Source organism: Amphiura filiformis, chromosome 19 (genome assembly GCF_039555335.1).
Source record: "Amphiura filiformis chromosome 19, Afil_fr2py, whole genome shotgun sequence".
NCBI lineage: Eukaryota > Metazoa > Echinodermata > Ophiuroidea > Amphilepidida > Amphiuridae > Amphiura > Amphiura filiformis.
Window position 1 is genome coordinate 11,407,075 of NC_092646.1, and position 20,096 is coordinate 11,427,170.

Here is a 20,096-nt window from a genome sequence, read left to right on the forward strand (position 1 = left end):
CACACGAACCAAATTAATGCTTCGTAAGGGTTTGACAACAAAATTGCAACTCACAATGATTTCAGTCGGCGCACACACACTACATGTTATACTTTTGGGTTTCTATGTAGAGTTTACATGTACATGTACTGTAGTACAGTAGTATTATAGTGCGTGTATTATCAGTACATGTCATATCATTTCTGCAAAGTATATGGACTGTGACACTGTTATGCTCGCACAAATTATTATCATTAGCATCTGTTTTACTTGTAAATAAAGCGAGTATGATTATTAACTGTTTTTATGTTCCAATATTCTGACTAAAATACGCTATACCGTACGGTATGATTCGCATTTTGTGCAGTGAATTTAGCGATGGTGTACGGACAGAAGTTGTCTATTATCAAGCATCTAAGGAGTGTGAACGGTAACTCTTGGATAGCATTTTTATCTAAAGCTTCTGGTTTACTTGAAAAATTAATAAAATATAATTGGGAGTGTTTTTGTGGGTCTATTCTAGTGATCAAAATGGGCTATTTTCAACTTCGAAAGGACATTTCGTCGCCATTATCGGCGACCGATTACATTCGGTAACTATGTAGGGTTGGGCGGTATGGGAATTTTGAGTCAACAGTACCGCTATACTTTTGTGTGCTAATTGGTATCGGTAGTTTTAAATTATAACTCTTTGTATCGCCCAACACCACTTAAACCAAATAAGACTCCTTAAGTCAAAACTGAGGGCGCTCTAGATAAAAGTAGACATCACGCATAGGCGGCGAACGGCCGTGATAAATCTTTGGATACCGGGGTAGAAAATAATGAATATCTCCCGTAATTTTTTTATTCTAAAGAAGCCATATTTATTTCCTTGCACTTGAATATATGTGTTGAACGGATATGATAGTCGTTAGCTTGCGTCTTGAGAAACAACCGTGCGTCTTAAACTCAAAAACTGACAAAAATTCTGATTTTATATGTGTCGAACTATAGCGCAGTGGAGGCAGTCTAAAAGCGGATGACCTAATGGCGCATATCATGCTCACTCACACACAGAGAGTCAGTCACCGGGCTATTGTCAATAGCCTTAGTCGGATGTCCCTCAGCCCATTATGCATCTCAAAACTATTAAACAGGTCCGAACAAAATGGCCATGCGTGGCTGTGGATTCAACCTACCATGGCGATTTCTGCCATGAAGAGATCGGGGCGATGACACTGTGTCTCATTTCGCGAACTTTTAAGGATAAAAACATCCTTTGCTTTTAGCGATTTCGCGAATTTTTGTCTATATCGAAAAGATAAAGACTGAAAAACAACTCTCGACGATTCACACTAATTTTAGAGACGTTAAATCATTTGAAATATTTAATTAATTTAATACTGCAATCCTGGGCCTGCCACATGGCTTGGCATCTGTGTGCAAATTTACATGTTTATGATACATAATTTGTGCCATCTGTGTGCAAATTTACATGTTTATGATACATAATTTGTGCCATCTGTGTGCAAATTTACATGTTTATGATACATAATTTGTTTGAATAAAAATTGCGACACATTCACCGACTCCTTTGCGTATTAAGGTTTATCCGATTCGATTTACTCGGTCTAACATGACTCAAAATCTGATTGGCTGGATATTCATAATTTCATGACAGAACTGACCAATCCGAGATTGAACTTAGCCACAGATGCAATTCTTCATTGAATCTAACTTTGTTAGTCCACGGCATCATTGTATTAAAACACATTGTCGTTAAAACACTACGTTTCGATCTGAGTTTTTCGTTGACAATGGCACGAGTAGTGATCATATTTCTAGCTTTGTTCGTTGTATCTTCCTTGGCATTTAACATTCGAACTCGCCGCTGGAATAACGTCAAAGCACTTGGTATGTTGTTATTACTGTTGCTATTTAGCCTAGGTTTTTGTTTGTTGTTTGTTTTTTGTTTTATGAAAAGCAGGGCTGGTTTTATCTTTTCGGGGCCATGCCACGTTTAATAAGATCGACAGTGGAAGCATTAAAATTTAGAGAGGGCGGGCATAAGTTGTTTCAATTTTACTAGGACAGTTGGGCGCGAAGCGCGCCAAAATGTTTCAATTTTACCCTGTTTGGGTCCAAACCATGGGTTAAAAAGAAAGCACAGGGCAATCTGGGGCCCAAAAGTTTGGGCCCTGGGCCCGGCCCATCTGGCCCTATGGTAAATCTGGCCGGCTAATGAAAAGTAAATTTACACGCCGCGTAATAAATCATTTGTATAATTTTGAGGAGCATGCAGTATTTTTCCATACATACTGCAGTTACTGTCCGTTTTCCTATACACAATACACAGTGCTCTCACCATTGACGCGTGACCCTACAAATGATGTATGTTGGGAGAATGGACACTTGCCTAGTTAACATCACTGTGTGAAAAATAACCAGCCAATATTTTATTTATTCTCCAAAACTTCTAGCAAATATATTTCTCTAACATGACCTAAAATTACAGCTAGGTTAGATGTTCAGAAATGGTCGTACTTTTGTAAAATATGAGTGAGGGCAAGGCATAGCTAGCCAACTCCCCGTGTTATTTGAATGGAGATTTGACCGAAAATATTGGTATCGGACCGCTCACTTCTGAAGGATGCCACAAAAAACCCGGTAAAAGCTACATTTAAATTATTCTAAATAGGTTCTAGAAAATAAAGTTTTGTAACATGTCCTAAATTTTTAGCTAATTTAGGTGTTTGGAGAGGGTCGTACTTTTGTGTTTTAGGAAGGACATGTAAACGACAGATAACACCAAAAATATGAAGAAATTATTTCTAAACCGTGTTAAGTCAAAAATCATTATGTTGCTCATTTTCAAGAATGCTGGTTTACAAAAAGCACGACATTGTCTGATTTCGTGAACAAAGCCACACATAACATTGTTTCCTTTCGTTTCCTTTATAATCGGTTACCCAACTGAAGCTATGAATACCAGCTTTATTGCGATATCGCACATGAAAACAGTCACTTGTGCACAACCAGAGAAGATCCGATTTAATCAGTTGAGCTGTTTCAATGAGTGTTATCTTGGTTTAATAGCTTTTAATGGGGTTAAGTCCTGCAAAGGTCGAGATGAATTCTACTGTAGACATGACTGCATCATGAAGAGGGAAAACATTTTCTGTGAAAATGTTATAGTCGAACTTCAATTTTATTTTGTTAGATTTCTCCTGTTCATAATTGTTGTTGTTTTTTATCTATACTGCGCCAAAAAAGTATTATGGCTTTGTTCGGATACTTTTTGGGCGCCGTATACCTATCTGCATGTGTGTTTTTATTTTTGTTATAGAATTTAAAGTAAAGGTGCTCGCCAACTTAAGTATGCAGAAGCAGGTCACTGATGAACAAGTCAACAGACTGAAGCTATTATTCATCTATTCTTACCGTTTGAGCGCTGACATGTTGGAAAATGTTGCCAATCAATATTGTCATGAAGTCGTGCGATCGACGCATATAATAGCTGTACAGTTAGGCGACATTATTAGTAGTTTGAAACAATGGTACCACTTTTATGAATAGCCTATCGGCAAATCAAATCGGAATCAAAGGCACAATGCGTTACGTAATCTATTGCCTCTCCTAAATGTTTCAGGGATAAAATGGGCACGGCATTAAAGTGTTATTTATTTTCATTATTATTATTATTACTATTATTATTATTATTACTATTATTATTATTATTATTATTATTATTATTATTAGTGTTATTATTATTATTATTATTATTATTATTATTATTATTAACAGGACAAGAGGCTTCTGATTGTCTCCAGACCGCCTTCGCCGGTGAAGACAGTGAATATTTGGATACGTTACACAGGAACATCATTGACTGTGGAGGCAAAGTGGGATGTAAGTAACACACAGGCTATGATTATTATCCAAGGCCTAAAACAATTGTTTGATTGGCGTTACATAAAAAATAGGGTAGGTAGGTAGGAATTTTTTACTTTTAAAACTGTAAATTGCTGTAAAAAGGCCTTGAAACTTCTTTTTTTCTCTTTCATTTTTAATTTAATTTTGTTTTTCAACTTCAAAAAAACACCATGAATCAAAGTGTGACACTTTCGTGGTATTGCCCGGGGGTCACACCATACAAAGCCTATATACACTACGCAAAAAAGTTTCTTGATGGTTAGGAAATTTACCCACTATTAAAATCTATCGACTAATTTTGTACGTCTGCTAAATATTTGCATGCGGGTGATTGTCCTGGGCATTTTGACACCTTAATCACTACCTTACGATACTCCTGAGAAAAGATATGAATGTTTAAGTAACACGAGGTCGAAAAATCAAAATTGCAAAAAGGCCTATTCACGTTTTCAGCATAAAAGAACACACACACACACACACACACAAAAACCAGACATGCAGATAACATTTTTTGTTAACTTGCTGAGCACATATCAGGCATCATACTGCCACTTCCAGCTTCACTTGAGATTGATCTCTTTTTTCTTTCAGTACTTTGTGTGTCCACCGTTGTGGCTTCCCTTACAGCAGCCACGCGGCGTCTCATGCTCCTAATGAGGCGTCGAATGTTACCTTGCTCAATCCCGTTCCACTCATTGATAACGATGCGACGCAATCCCACCAAAGTTGTATCTGCCTTTATCTTCTTGTTGACTCGTCTCTTAAGCTGATCCCAAAGGTGTTCCAAGGGGGTTTAGATCAGGGCTTCTGGAGGGCCACTCAAGTGTCAATTCCTTCTGTTTTGGTAATATATTGATCATACAGTATCTTCCAAACTGCTGTAATCATGACCTGTTTTGAATCCCTTTTCCAAACCCATCTCTCAAAACGTAAATGTCTTAGTACCCACTCACCTTTGTCTTTGATCATTCATCTGCACAATAAGCAAAGGATTATCCAACATGCATCAAGGAAAATGCTTTAAATTCAAATTGAAAAGGCGGGAATAATGAAACCATCTTCGATCAGTGAATCAGCTCTAAAACCATTGAATAGGCTTCTTTGCCATTTTTATTTTTCGACCTCGTGTTACTTAAACGTTCATATCTTTTCTCAGGAGTGTCGTAGGGTAGTGATTGAGGTGTCAATATGCGCAGGACAATCCCCCGCATTCGATTGTTTAGCAAGCGGACAAAATTTCGCTTACACAGGGAAAATATGCCACCTAGTGCCAGGTTGGCACTTGCCAACTGATGCCAATGTGGCATTTGTCAGGTTCGGCCAAGAAGAATGTGCAAGGGGTACGCACAACCAGGCATTTGCAGTCACGGGCCAAATTGGCATTTGCCATCAATATCCAGAGTGTCAGAAATCATTGGCATCTGCCAATTGTACCAGGTTGGCAAGTGTCAATCTGGCAGGGGTTGGCATTATCATTTTTTGGTGATTTATAGATTTTAATTATTTTTGAACAAAAATGAGATTTTTAGATGGTTTCCAGCGGTGGTTCCCAGTGTTTTAGGCTCCATATTGTTTTGAACATACAAAACATTGCATGATCTTTGTTTTCATTGGTTTTTGTAATTTGAATAAATCAAAACAATGATTTTGTATAAAAATGAGCTATTTCTGTTTTTATTGTTCTAATTTATTTTGGAACAAAAATGCAATTTTTGGATGGTTTCCTGCGGTGGTTCCCGGGGTTTCGGCTCCAGGTCGTTTTGATAATAATTATGCAGCTGCAGGTTTGTACTTTGATGTGTTTTTGTTATTTTTCAAGATTTAAATTATAATAGAACAAAAATGCATTTTTGGATGGTTTCTATGGTGGTTCCCGATGTTTTCGGTTCCGTGTTGTTTTGATAGTAATTGTGCATTGGTTGATTTATGCTTTCATATGTTTTTGTTACTTTGCAAGATTTAAATTATTTTGGAACATTGAATGCATTTTTTGGATGGTTGCCTGTGGTGGTTCCCGGTGTTTCGGCTCCGTGTTGTTTTGATACCGGTAGTAGGCCTACTGGTGCATTGGTAGTTTGGGCTCTCTCATTTGCAAGAATTAGGCCTAAATTATTTTGGAACAACAATGTAATTGTTAGATGATTTCCTGTCCTGGTTCGCGGTGTTTTCGGCTCCATTTATGCATTTTTAGATTTGTGTTCAGTCGTGAGCTCCCTCAAATGATGTTGTATGCGAAAGAGCTGTAATGGCAAATTATCATACCAAACCAGTAAATGTGCACATCGCAAAAAAAAAAGTAGATTTAAGATTATTCAGATGAAAAATTAGTGTGTGTTTCAGTCAAAAGTAAGAAGAAACACCATTATTAAACTTCATTTTTTGTTTGCAATTTAAATGACACAATCTTAAAAATCACAATGAAAGATAAAACGGTTTTGTACACAATACCACGGAAATGGTGTACCGGTACATATTGGCGTAAATCAACCGGGGGGTTGACAAGTATTGGTGAAGATTAAATGAGTTTTGAAATTTCAGTCTTTTTAAAATTTTGTTTACTTTTTTATGGCTTGAAGAACTGAATCGCGTGTTACGCTGCCCACCGCTCGCATGGCGCAGAGCGCCACGCAAAGTTCATTGCGCGTACATGCGCGTAATTTTAGCGCAAGCGCGAATAAGCCAAGTTGATTGATCGGTGACGCAAAATCACCCACGCCCAAGAAATGCATTATTTACGATCTGCATCATTTTCTAGCTCGGAAGGGCGCGCGCGCAAACGGATATCTTCTGAAGATACGCATTGCGGGCCTAATAAAGCAACAGAAAACATTTCACACATTTGAAAAACATCTGTTGTTATGAAAGTTTGTTTTTGATGTGTTTTGTTTGTTTGTTTTTCCGCTATCTACTCAAGATAGTAGTTTTGTTTTTTTTATAAAATAGGCCTAAGAAAGTAACAAAGGTTGACAATATTTTGTTATCTAGGCCTACTGATGATACCATTTGAAACCGTATGAACTAAATTAAAAAACAAATCACAGAAGTCGGAATTTTCATTTGGTATATTTTTTGTACTACATGTTTGTTGTTTGTTTGTTTGTTTGTTTGTTATCTACTCAAGGTAGAATTTACGGAGTGATTTGCAAATCATTATAGGCCCTTTGCGACATCACGAATCATGCATATGCTGTCAAAAAAACGCGCTCAAAGCCTACTTACGGCCTGCATCATTTTGTCGGCACTCGCAAACGGCTTTACGGGCTTAATAAAACGACGCAGAAAATATTTCACAAATTTAGAAAACGTCTGTTAGGAAAGTTTGTTTTGATGTTTTTTGTTTGTTTATTATTATTTGTCTGCTTGTTAGTTTTTCCGCTATCTACTCAAGTAAAATACAAAGAAATTGAGAAAGGTTGAATATATTTTGTCAAGCCTATCTACTGATGATAGCATTATAAAACCTAATGAAATAATACAAAAAGAAGGAAATTATAAGACTTAGCATGAGACGAGTCAGAAAGATAATTTGATATGTTTTTGTATATTTCATGTTTGTTTGTCTGTTTTTTTGTTTGTTTGTTTTTTATCTACTCAAGATACCATTTACAGTGCGATTTGCAAATCACCCGTTGCGACATGCATCTGTGAACACGCGAGAGCCCACTTACAGCCTGCATCATTTACGATCTGCATCATTTTCTCGGAAGGCGCTCGCGCAAACGGCTATCTTCTGAAGATAACATTGCGGGCCTAATAAAGCAACAGAAAATATTTCACACATTTAGAAAACATCTGTTAGGAAAGCTTGTTTTTGAGGGTTTTTGTTTGTTTGTTTGTTTATTCCACTATCTAGGTACTAAAGATATTATTTTTTTGATAAATTACAAAGAAAGGTTGACAATATTTTGTTATCTACTGATGATACATGCATTTGAAACCGTATGAACCAATTTCTTGTTTGTTTGTTATCTACTCAAGGTAAATTTACGGTGTGATTTGCAAATCATTATAGGCCCTTTGCGACACCAAGCATCATCTGCTGTCAAAAAAACGCGCTCAAAGCCTATTTACGGCCAGAAAATATTTCACAAATTTAGAAAACGTCTATTAGGAAAGTTTGTTTTGATGTTTTTTGTTTGTTTGTTTCTTTATTTGTTTGCTTGTTAGTTTTTCCGCAAGTAAAATACAAAGAAATTGAGAAAGGTTGTTCGTTAGGCCTATCTACTGGTGATAGCATTTTTAAACCTAATGAAATAATACAAAAAAGAGGAAATTATAAGACTTAGCATGAGACGAGTCGGAAAGATAACTTGGTATATTTTTGTATTTTCCATGTTTGTTTGTCTGTTTTTTATTTGTTTGATTTTTACCTACAAAAATGAATTTTTGGCAATTTTTGTTCGGTACATCATAACAAAACTTTTTAAAATTCACAAACGCCTATTTGCACAAAATGATGCCTAAAATCGGAAATAGACTAAAATATAAGAAAATGAGAAAACCGTTTCTTAAGGTGATCATGCTTTTTATGATGAGCACAATTACTTACTTATAAATGCTGTATTCATTGAGTTATCGTGTACCTAAATCGTCATTTTACCGAGAAAATGAACATTGAAATAAAGGCAGTTAAAGTTTAAAGTGGTCACATTTTGCACTTTGATCGAAGATCACAGGAGAATGCGGCATTTCTCGTCTTTCCTCCTTACATTACGTGAATTAGGGGTTCATACATACTCACGATATAACGACGTTTCTGATTGGATTTGCGCTCTTTTTTGCTGGTCATAAATACCGTTTATGACCAGTACGCAGGGAATAAACAAGCTGCGTCACGCAGCGTTGGAACCCAATTAACACGATCCACGATTTGCTAGTGTTGCGTATACGCGCATGTCACCGCGCCCATCTCACGCGGGCGCAAAAAGATGACGCGTATCACGCGTTGACTCTCGGCCGTTGACCTCATGAGCCGAGCTGCTCCTGCAAGTAGGCCTACTCATTTTCTTCCAATTTATGAAGGAAAACGGTATGGAAATGTTATTTAAACTTGTAAACCCTTATTATTTTCATCTGTATTGAATTGCTAAGAATGTTGGGTATGTATGAACGGGGTTCATTCATAGGATTTCGGGCATGATCGCTGTTTATGCCCTCAATCCTATGAATGAACCCCTAATTCATTCATATATTTTCATGACTAAACGATTGTTTATGCCCGAGGGCTTTAGCCCGAGGGCATAAACAACGTTTAGTCATGAAAATATATGAATGAACCCCGTTCATACATACGTAACATTCTGCGTGCTGTTATTTTCCTCCACAAGTAAAAAATATCGTCATTTTAGACTAAAAACTACCAGTTTCTTATCCTTTTTAAAAGTTTTTCCATTGCTAATTGTAAGAAAACGTTTACTTGCTCAGTCCACCGTGTTTGGACGCGCGCGAAAATCGCGTACATCATTCGCGCTTTGCGTAAATAGCTCGCGAGCATACTCGCGTATATCCTACTCGCCTGAGCGTCCATCGGTTCTGACGCGACTTGTTTACGACCAGAAAGCAGGGCATAAACGTTGTTTATGCCCGCCTATCGACCAATCACATATGCTGTTATATAACGCGTATGTATGAACATCGAGTAAATCCACAGCCCCTTGAGAAGTTTGGGCGAAATCTTTTCATATCTTGATGTTGAAATCGGGGGAAAAAACTTGAAAAAAAAAATCACATTTTATTAGCTAAAACCAGAGATACTATAATGCTAAAACGGAGCCCTTTGACCGCAAGGTTTTTTTGAAATCAGTGCTTCCGTGGTGCTTCCATAAGATGCGCCGCGCATGCAGATAATCGTTGCGTATATGCGTAGCGTAACCGTGCGTTATCAAATTGCGCGACTACAAAACGCGATGATTGTTGCTCGCGTGTACCCCGATGGTACAACAAAGATTTCCTTTCCTTCTAAATTGACGCGATTCCAAATACAGCGCGCCGCCTACGATCACGCCTGGCTGATCAACTTCGCGCAGAGCATCATGGGTAAAAGTCGACATCCATGACGCGTCGACGATGAACCATCGACCCTGGAAACGTAACGAGTGTTGCTATCGATTACTCAAATTTGTTTATTTACGTTGATGATGATCAGCTGTTAATTCAACCCTCCGACGATTTTTTTTCCAATTCTGCCTCCTTTTAAAAGTTAATTTCGACAGTCATGGTTTAGGCCTACCGGTATAGGCCTACCTCTGTGAATGTTCAGAGTGTTAGGCCTATTCCCACACAAGATAATGGCCATCAATTAAACCCTTATTTTCAAACTTTTCCGAACTTTCCGAGGTGTTGGGAAAATACTTTAGGCTCTCTCTCGTTTACAAGAAAAGTAAACACTTTCAGGTCTTTAAGCTTTGTTGTAAGCATGGTAAGAAGGCCAATAATAGACTTGATTAAAAAATATGATTGGGGATAGGCCTACTTTAGACCCTCATGCATATCCTTAAAAAAAACCAATTTTTAAACCTTGTTTATTTTAAGTAAAGTAGGCCTAATATTCTCAATATTTAGAATAACGAAATATTCAATACATATTTTAACAGCATGGACAGCGTAAAGTATATATTTGTTTAATGTTTTTTTTTCTGCCTCCATTTTAAAGTTAATTTCGACAGTCATGGTTTAGGCCTACATCTGTGAATGTTCAGAGTGTTAGGCCTATTCCCACACAAAATAATGGGCATCAATTAAACCCTTATTTTCAAACTTTTCCGAACCCGATCCGAGGCGCTTGGGAAAATACTTTAGGCTCTCGTTTACAAGAAAAGAAAACACTGAAAAATCAGTGATTGGGGATAGGCCTACTTAGACCCTCAAGAATATATCCTTAAAAAACCAATTTTTAAACCTTGTTTGTTTTAAGTAAAGGAGGCCTAATTCTCAATTTTTAGAATAACGAAATATTCAATACCGGTACATATTTTAACAGCATGGACAGCGTAAAGCATTTTTTTTAAATACGATTAAAACGTTTTCGAATTTCAAATGTACTCTATTCCTATTCAACCATCTACGGTTAAAACTCGATGTCAAAATGTTGATGTCTCTGATCGACCATCTAGGCCTATAAACCCGATGTCAAAATGTCAATTTTCGAGTTTGGGTAGGCCTATAATAGAAAATGCTTTATTGATGCAAGACAATTTCAAACAGGAAATTTAATCTAAATCTTTTTATTTCTTGTTTGGATAACTTTTCCCATAATTATACCATGCGTGATACATGATTAAGACAAAAGCTTTTGGTTTTCATAAATGTTTTGAACGCTTGTCTTATTTTTATTTTTATTATTTTTTTCCTAACCTAGGCCTATAGATGTTTTACATTTATAACCTTTTTACAAACTTGAATAGATATGAATTAATTGTTTTAAAGCATTTTTCGTGTGACGTTTTGAAACGCTCTTTGTAGCATGACGTAGGCCTACTGTATGATCACGAAAGGTGGTAAATTTAGAAGCCATTTCCTTCTATAGCCTATAGCCATAAACAAAACACTTTGGCCCCAATGTATAATGTCGGGAGAAAATATATCAGATATACTTGCACTAAACAAATAAACCTGTTAATTTTTAAAATAAACTCTTGTGGTGCAATTCTGTCAACAAAATTACATAGGCTTATGAACCGTCAACCGGCGGCTGGGGGCTCAGCCCCCTCAATAAATTTGGTGCGGGGGCTCGAATAGGCCTACCCTTCTGTATGAATAGGCATGTTTTCATTTTCATTTAGGCCTATAATGGCCTCCAAACTACATTGTTAAGCTACATTGTTAAGTTATCTTGTTTTGTCCCTTATTGTACAGTATATTCTTCACCGTAAATTGGTGTGTGTGTGTGTGGGGGGGTGTCCTGGTTCGCCCCTTCAGTCTCAAATGAAGCAGGCCTAAACAATGCGTTCACCCCTCCAATAAAGTCCATCCCCAGATTTGACCTCTTTACTTTGTAGGTTGAGTCCTTGATCCATGGGCCTGATCCATTATTTAATATGCAAGAAATGTCGACCCTCCGAATTTAAACCTTTCCAATTTGGCCAAAGTCCACAATGCCGTAAAGGTTGGGCTACACTACAGTTCAGTTCTTTTCACAGTGTTGACTTATAATTTCATGAGAAAGAAAAAGAAAATGGGAATGATTTTAATCTTTCCCATTTTCTTTTTCTTTTTAAAAAACATGTATAGGCCTAGGCGTTTAAAATTGCCCAATTGAATATTTAGTCGAAACAGTTTTTGATTTTTCAATGTTGTGCCGACCGATATTATGACTAAAAAGAAACTCATTCCAACCAACGGGTGCTATTTTAATTGGGAGTAGGCCTAGGCCTACATTAAGAGTAAATTTCCTTGGGTTATGAAAAGGGGAAATATGAAATAAAGATGGTATGACATGCAAGAAAGCGGAAGTAAAAATAAAAATAAAATATGAAAAAGAAACATGAATTAATATTAAAATCGGGCATGACAATTGTCAAATTTAAACCTTAATTGTGACACGATCTGGTTCATGGGGGGCAAAAGAGGCATTTTTGAAAATTGTGTTACTGTGAAAACACCAAAGGTCTAGCATACTTGGTTCTAAAGTTATGGAGTTTTTCATGCATATTTTCTTGATGGGCCTATGCCGTAAAATAATGATCTTTTAAATTCATGTACTCTTTTGCATGCAGTTTGAAACTTTCTTCATCTTTATTATAATGCTAGAACTCTATGAGGTATTGTTGAACTTATGCATTAAAGTCTAAAATTGAAATATTAACAAAAAATAAATGTTATTTTTAGGGCCTATGCGGTAGGCTATGCCTACAAAGTGTTTTATTGTGATCGTAATTTTTTTAATGTTTGATAGTAATACAATTAAAAATACAAATTTAGGCTAAAAATATAATAAGGACGAATCAAACAATTACAATAATAACAAAAACGGCAAACCAATGTGATGCATGTTTATAAGTAATGAGACATTAAGAATCTTTTAAAAATGTACTTGAATTTCTTTGCGGTAGGCCTATCCCGCGCGGCGGGCCGCTATAAGCGCCTTCGTGCAAAAAAACCCATTTTTAGTAAATGTAGGCCGATTACAAAAATGCAACACCTATAGTATGGATGTTGGTGTTATATTATTATCGTATTGAACAAACAATAAATTCAGAAAGAATTTAAAGAATTTATTCTAATAACCAAAATAAAACCTATGCGTTTTCCATTTAAAAAAAAAGACAGGCCTAGGCCTACTTCGCATTGACTAGGCTCGCGCGTATCGGGCTGAAAAGCATCGCAAAGTTTAAAAACAAAAAAGGGCGGTTTTAGAAAATGTATAACAAAAAGGAAACACCTAGTATCAACGTCAAGTTTGCGGGATTTAGAAAAGGACATCTGTGAATATCAAACTGCAATATTTCACTTCAACACAGAAAATCTTAAACAATTTCAAAAAGTACTATAAAACATTGTGTTTTTAGAGTAATAATCACAATGGTCAGCTATGGTTGATGAAAAACTGTCGACCCCAAGTCAATTTTCACTGCCGTCGTTGGTGGCGCGCTGTATTTGGAATCGCGAGAATTGCGGAAACAAGTGAAATAATAAAATAAAATCCATAAAATAGAACAGGTAGTGTTAACAAATCTGGATTATTTTTTCTTGTATTTATGAAAAACATAACAAAGTAAATAAATTTCAAAAAACTCAATTTCGCGAAAGAAACAGTGTCTACTCCCCATTTCAGAAAAATACAGAACTAATTTTTTTGCGATTAAAAAAATATTATCCTGTTTTGGCAAATGAAACATAGCTAAATCCTAATCCTTTAGTTAGTCCTAACTGGAGATAAAAGAATAAGTTCACTATTTTACTAATATCTTGAAAAAGAGCCAAAAACATACATTTTCGGCATGTTCTCTGACAATCGAGTCACGAAAATCACAGACTTGGAACAAATCTAAGCAATTAAAATCTTGTGTATATGCCGAAATTTTGATCTAATTTTCACTTTTTTGTGTTACTTTAATAAATGGTTGGTTGTAAGAATGAAACATGTCTTTTCCAAAAATTAGAAGGCATAAAATGTTATTATTCTTAGTTCAAGTCTTTGGGCTTGATTGTCACAACATACGGAAAACACCCTAAAAACGCATGTTTTGGCCCTTATTTTCAAAAAGTGGCTAGATATTAAAATTTGACTTTTATTACTAGGATAATATTTTAGTTCTAGTTTTAGTTAAATTAGTTCTGTATTTTTCTGCAATGGGGAGTAGAGTACACAGCCACGTTAATAATACTTGTATGATTCACTATTTTCGCTAAACTTGTACTCGTATGATAAGCATATTTCAGCAGCTCAATGAAGGTTTAAAAGCACGATAGGAATGAAAAGGTAAAACATAATTGGGGCGTTCCTTTGTCAGTTTTTACAATTTCAACTATTATGAAATTATCAAAATAGAATAGCTAAATTATTTGAAAAGTACATGCTGGTGACTGTTTTCACATGACGTATGTTAAAATAAATGTTTGGGCAAATGTCAGCAAAAAATATAAAACTTTCTTCAGAACCTAGCAGCTGTAGATTATACTAGCAGCTGTAGATTGCGTTTATTTGAAAATGATTATACATACCCCGGCACCCAAGTCAACACCAAAGTTGACAACCATGAAATTGGCAAAATAGGGTGTAGGGGCTATTTAATTTGTACTGTCTGTGAAATTTGACAGTGAAATGAGCAAAATAGGGGTATTTAATTTGCACTGTCCGCGAAATTTGGATAAAAGGGTACTTGAGAAAATCCAGAAATTTTATGTCAATATTTAGTGTCATTGATAAGGCCAGGGGTGTTTATAAATCTAATCATTGAAAAGGGATGTTTGAAATTTCTGGTCATTGAAAACCACCAAAAAGGGGTTGTTTTTGGCCAAATTTTGACCTCGAATTTGCATGAAAAAGGGGGGTAAATTTGATGAAAAATCATTGCAAAGGGGACCTTTGACAGATTTGGTTACTCTCGTGGTTGGGGGGGGGCCTACATATTTCTTTTACAACCATGAGTAAGATGAGTAGACCTACCGTTTGATGGTTAATATTTCAACAGCAGTTTCATTATTGGTGTTATTCGACATAATCATTTTTTCGTTTGCGTACATCATTTTTGTAAAATCAGTTGATTTTGAGAAAATCAGATTTCAAAGTTAATTTAGCTTTATTCCGTGTTAATTTATGTACAAACGAAATAAATAAAAATTGACACAAAACGATGTCGTATACATGTTACAATTTTTAAACTGCTGAACTTTTGTATCACTAAATTGAATATATTATGACGGTTATGACAATGTCAGGTTTCCAAAGATTACATGTAAATAATACATGTAGAACAAAGGACTCGTTGACTTGAAATTGTAGAGGGAAATTTAAATGCAAATAGAAATGGTGCTGGACTGCTGGTGCAATATCACTCGTAATTGAGAACAGAATTTTTCACCAATAATAGGAAACATAACCTACTACCCTATTACAGCTTGCTACATAAAATTATTAAATGTCGGTAAATATTTAATTTTAATTGTATTCATCAATTCATCTTATTTTCATTTTTAAATAAACATGCGCAATTTATTTTGAACTAAAAGCGTCTGAGGGCAGTTGAGTGATCAAACCGTTGTAGAACAGAATATTTGATTAAAATACTCATCCGTGTGCAACATCGTTTTTGGTGAATGTATTTTTCTTCCAAACCATTAGAGGTAAAGACATGATTTTTTCACCAATAATAGAAAACATACTATCCTGTTACCCGGGTCCTGTTACAGCCTACAAACACAAATTATTTAAATGTCGGTAAGTATTTAATTTTTGAAGCGTTGTTTTATTAAGCCCTTAAAGCCGTTTGCGAGTGCCGAAAAAATGATGCAGGCCGTAAAGCAGACTTTGAGCACGTCTTTTTTTTTGACAGCATGATTTAAAAAAATAGTTCATACGGTTTCAAATGGTATCATCAGTAGATAACAAAACATTGTCAACCTTTCTTACTTTCTTAGGCTTATTTTATAAAAAAAACTAATAAACAAACAAAACACATCAAAAACAAACTTTCCTAACAGATGTTTTTCAAATGTGTGAAATGTTTTCTGTTGCTTTATTAGGCCCGCAATGCTATCTTCAGAAGATATCCGTTTGCGCGCGCGCCTTCCGAGCTAGAAAATGATGCAGATCGTAAATAATGCATTTCTCGTGCGTGGGTGATTTTGCGTCACCAATCAATCAACTTGGCTTATCCGCGCTTGCGCTAAAATTACGTGCAGGTACGCGCAATGAACTTTGCGTGGCGCTCTGCGCCATGCGAGTGGTGGGCAGCGTAATACGCGATTCAGTTCTTCAAGCCATAAAAAAGTAAACAAAATTTTAAAAAGACTGAAAATTTCAAAACTCATTTAATCTTCGCCAATACTTGTCAACCTCCTGGTTGATTTACGCCAATATGTACACCATTTCCGTGGTATTGTGTACAAAACCGTTTTATCTTTCATTGTGATTTTTAAGATTGTGTTATTTAAATTGCAAACAAAAAATGAAGTTTAATAATGGTGTTTCTTCTTACTTTTGACTGAAACACACACTAATTTTTCATCTGAATAATCTTAAATCTACTTTTTTTTGCGACCTGCACATTTACTGGTTTGGTATGATAATTTGCCATTACAGCTTTTTCGCATACAACATCATTTGAGGGAGCTCACGACTGAACACAAATCTAAAAATGCATAAATGGAGCCGAAAACACCGCGAACCAGGACAGGAAATCATCTAACAATTACATTGTTGTTCCAAAATAATTTAGGCCTAATTCTTGCAAATGAGAGAGCCCAAACTACCAATGCACCAGTAGGCCTACTACCGGTATCAAGACAACACGGAGCCGAAACACCGGGAACCACCACAGGCAACCATCCAAAAATGCATTCAATGTTCCAAAATAATTTAAATCTTGCAAAGTAACAAAAACATATGAAAGCACAAATCAACCAATGCACAATTACTATCAAAACAACACGGAACCGAAAACATCGGGAACCACCATAGGAAACCATCCAAAATGCATCTTTTGTTCCATTATAATTTAAATCTTGAAAAATAACAAAAACACATCAAAGTACAAACCTGCAGCTGCATAATTATTATCAAAACGACCTGGAGCCGAACCCCGGGAACCACCGCAGGAAACCATCCAAAATTGCATTTTTGTTCCAAAATAAATTAGAACAATAAAAACAGAAATAGCTCATTTTTATACAAAATCATTGTTTTGATTTATTCAAATTACAAAAACCAATGAAAACAAAGATCATGCAATGTTTTGTATGTTCAAAACAATATGGAGCCTAAAACACTGGGAACCACCGCTGGAAACCATCTAAAAATCTCATTTTTGTTCAAAAATAATACAAATCTATAAATCACCAACAAATGATAATGCCAACCCCTGCCAGATTGACACCTGCCAACCTGGTACAATTGGCAGATGCCAATGATTTCTGACACTCTGGATATTGATGGCAAATGCCAATTTGGCCCGTGACTGCAAATGCCTGGTTGTGCGTACCCCTTGCACATTCTTCTTGGCCGAACCTGGCAAATGCCACATTGGCATCAGTTGGCAAATGCCAACCTGGCACTAGGTGGCATATTTTCCCTGTGTAGTGGGTAAATAGTAGGTAAATTTCTTAACCATAAATAAACTTTTTTTGCGTAGTTTATACAAAGCCTGTAGTTAATGTATCTTTAAAAAATAACAACCCGACTTCAAGCGACTCTCCCCATCATGCCCGTAGAACTCAGTTTTAATTTTGCATCGCCTTACCAGAACTTCGCCCGTCGGAATGACCAAGCTTACGCCCCGTAATCTAAAAAATAATAGCTGCCTGGTAGGCCTATATGAGGCATTAAAAATGACACATGTAATATCTCTTTCTTTTTTGAAGTGAACGCTAGGGCAGCCACACCGTGTATAAATAAAGAAAGGAAAAAAAGGAATTTTGAGGATGTTGATGAATCAACGGTGTTTAATGCCTTGGCAGCCTGTGGTACCCGTAAGTACACTGTATTGGGCTATTCCACTTGAAATCCACACCCCCTGAACCTATGAAAGAATTATGCATTTAAAATTACAAAAAAACTACAAAAAGCAATAGCCCTGCAGGGCTACAAAGAAACAAAAACCATCAATGTTGCCCCGCAGAACTACAAATTAGCCCCTGGTAGAGGGTAGAGCCTGAAGAATGTAAGGAAATTGAGGGGTAAATATAGTATGAGATGGATGACAACTGTCTCTAAGTATGAATTGTAACAAAGCTGTGTGTAACGGTATTACACACAGCTCTTCAGGGCATATCATTATAATAGGCAATTACTATGAGCGTAGCGTGGTTGCTTTTTTGTTTGTTTGTGGGGGTGTGTTGGGGTGTGTATGTGTGTCGTCACTTCCGACGCTTATCAGATAACTGATTGCCGATATCTGATCGATAAAACACTACCAGCGTTTGATTACTAGCGATTTTTAAATTGCACGTTGCGACAGGTAGTATGAAGCCCAGTGCCGTATCTACAGCAATTAATAACCGGCATTGTTCTATTGTGCTCTGTTTTCAGAATTGATTAATGAGGAGATGGAAGTTGTTGCAGGAGGCAACGCTCATGTTGTTGCTGACGATGATGATGAGCCTGACTCTCATGACGCTATTAACTTAGAAGCAGCGGAACAAGCAGCAGAAGCAGTAGCAGACAAACTAGAAGCAACAGAAGAAGAAGAAGATGATGATCTAGATTAGAAGAAGACGAAGCGACAGCAGGAGAAGAAGTAGCAGAAGAAGCTGTACAAATAAATCGCAGTGAATATTATATTGGACTGATCCTTCATCTCATCCCTAATCCTGTTCTTCTTCCAATTCGGATTCATCTGTTCCGGATTTCCAGAAAAAAAATCCACATTCCAGAAGTCGATAAATTAAAACTGATTTTATGCTGTATTTTCCTCGTTAGAGTACTTCGTGTAATTAAGTGGTGATTATTTCAGAATAATGTCTTAGGGGCAGAGTAGATTATAAGGTAGGGTGGGTTTGGGTATAGAGAGTAAAGGTTTCTAATAACCTTTAATTTGGTTCAAGAAGTAATTTAAACAGTTACAAAATCTCCAAAATGGGTATTAACTGTTTTTGGAGAATGACGTCATATATCAACGCAGAACAATGCCTGTTAGCCAAGGTCGTGCCACGCAGAGACCGGCATGTGGGCTGCGTTTCTAGTCATATAACAAACAAAATCTTAGCAAAATGGGGTGGAATATGTGGATTATTTACGATTGGACCAGAAATGTACGCGTGGGTTTCATTCTACCAATAAATTCATCTTTAAATCCGTTCATTTACACACTAGCGAGTGCCATTGCAGATTACTTTGAGCGTAATGCGAATAAAGCTAGCGGAACTTGATTTGACGCGCTGAAGTCCCAGGAATTAGGAAAGTCGAGCGTTTCCCCACCCGGGATAATAAATTAACAAGCAACTCCTGAGTTAAAATGAAGCCTTAAATTCATTCTTGAAAACAGTGTTTTTCTTTCTGTATCCTTGGCAATTGTTTCTTTACTTTTATTATTATCATGATTATACTATAGTGTTATTTTAACTGTATGTATCTTTGTATGTATTGGAGAGGTAAGGAGAGGAGAGGAGAGGAGGGAGAAATAAAATAAAAAGTATTGCATAATCGCCTGTATGCTACAAACAATTATAATAATAGATATAATATAATTTATATAGTAGCAGAAATGCACAGAAATTCACATCACTTCTAATGAACTCAATGATTGTCAAAGCGTATAAATTATACACGGTATCCCCTCAAACTTACCCGACAAATTTTTTTCGGGGGCCCATGGACAAAGAGCAGTACGGGGCCCTTTTAACATCACTAACTCACTTTATTTTCGCTTTTGATCGAAGCCCCTGAACCTTCGGGGCCCCTGGACTTCGTCGACCCCGTCCTCCCGCTTGCTACGCCCCTGCCACCATAGCCTAATGTATTAACAAACAACTGTCGGGTTAAAATTAACCCTTAAATTCCATTATTGAAAACAGTGTTTGTCTTTCTCTATGTAAATGTTTTTAAT

At 36.4% G+C, this 20,096-nt stretch overlaps 1 protein-coding gene across 1 annotated transcript; it reads left to right on the forward strand.

Moving 5' to 3' along the window:
* Positions 1 to 1,552: 1,552 nt before the first annotated feature.
* Positions 1,553 to 19,714, forward strand: LOC140140265 (uncharacterized). Its single transcript, XM_072162054.1, has 4 exons — positions 1,553 to 1,875; positions 3,766 to 3,870; positions 17,914 to 18,021; positions 18,581 to 19,714. Exons 1-4 carry the CDS (start codon positions 1,779 to 1,781, stop codon positions 18,757 to 18,759), a joined length of 489 nt encoding a protein of 162 aa, XP_072018155.1. The 5' UTR covers positions 1,553 to 1,778; the 3' UTR covers positions 18,760 to 19,714.
* Positions 19,715 to 20,096: the final 382 nt, after the last annotated feature.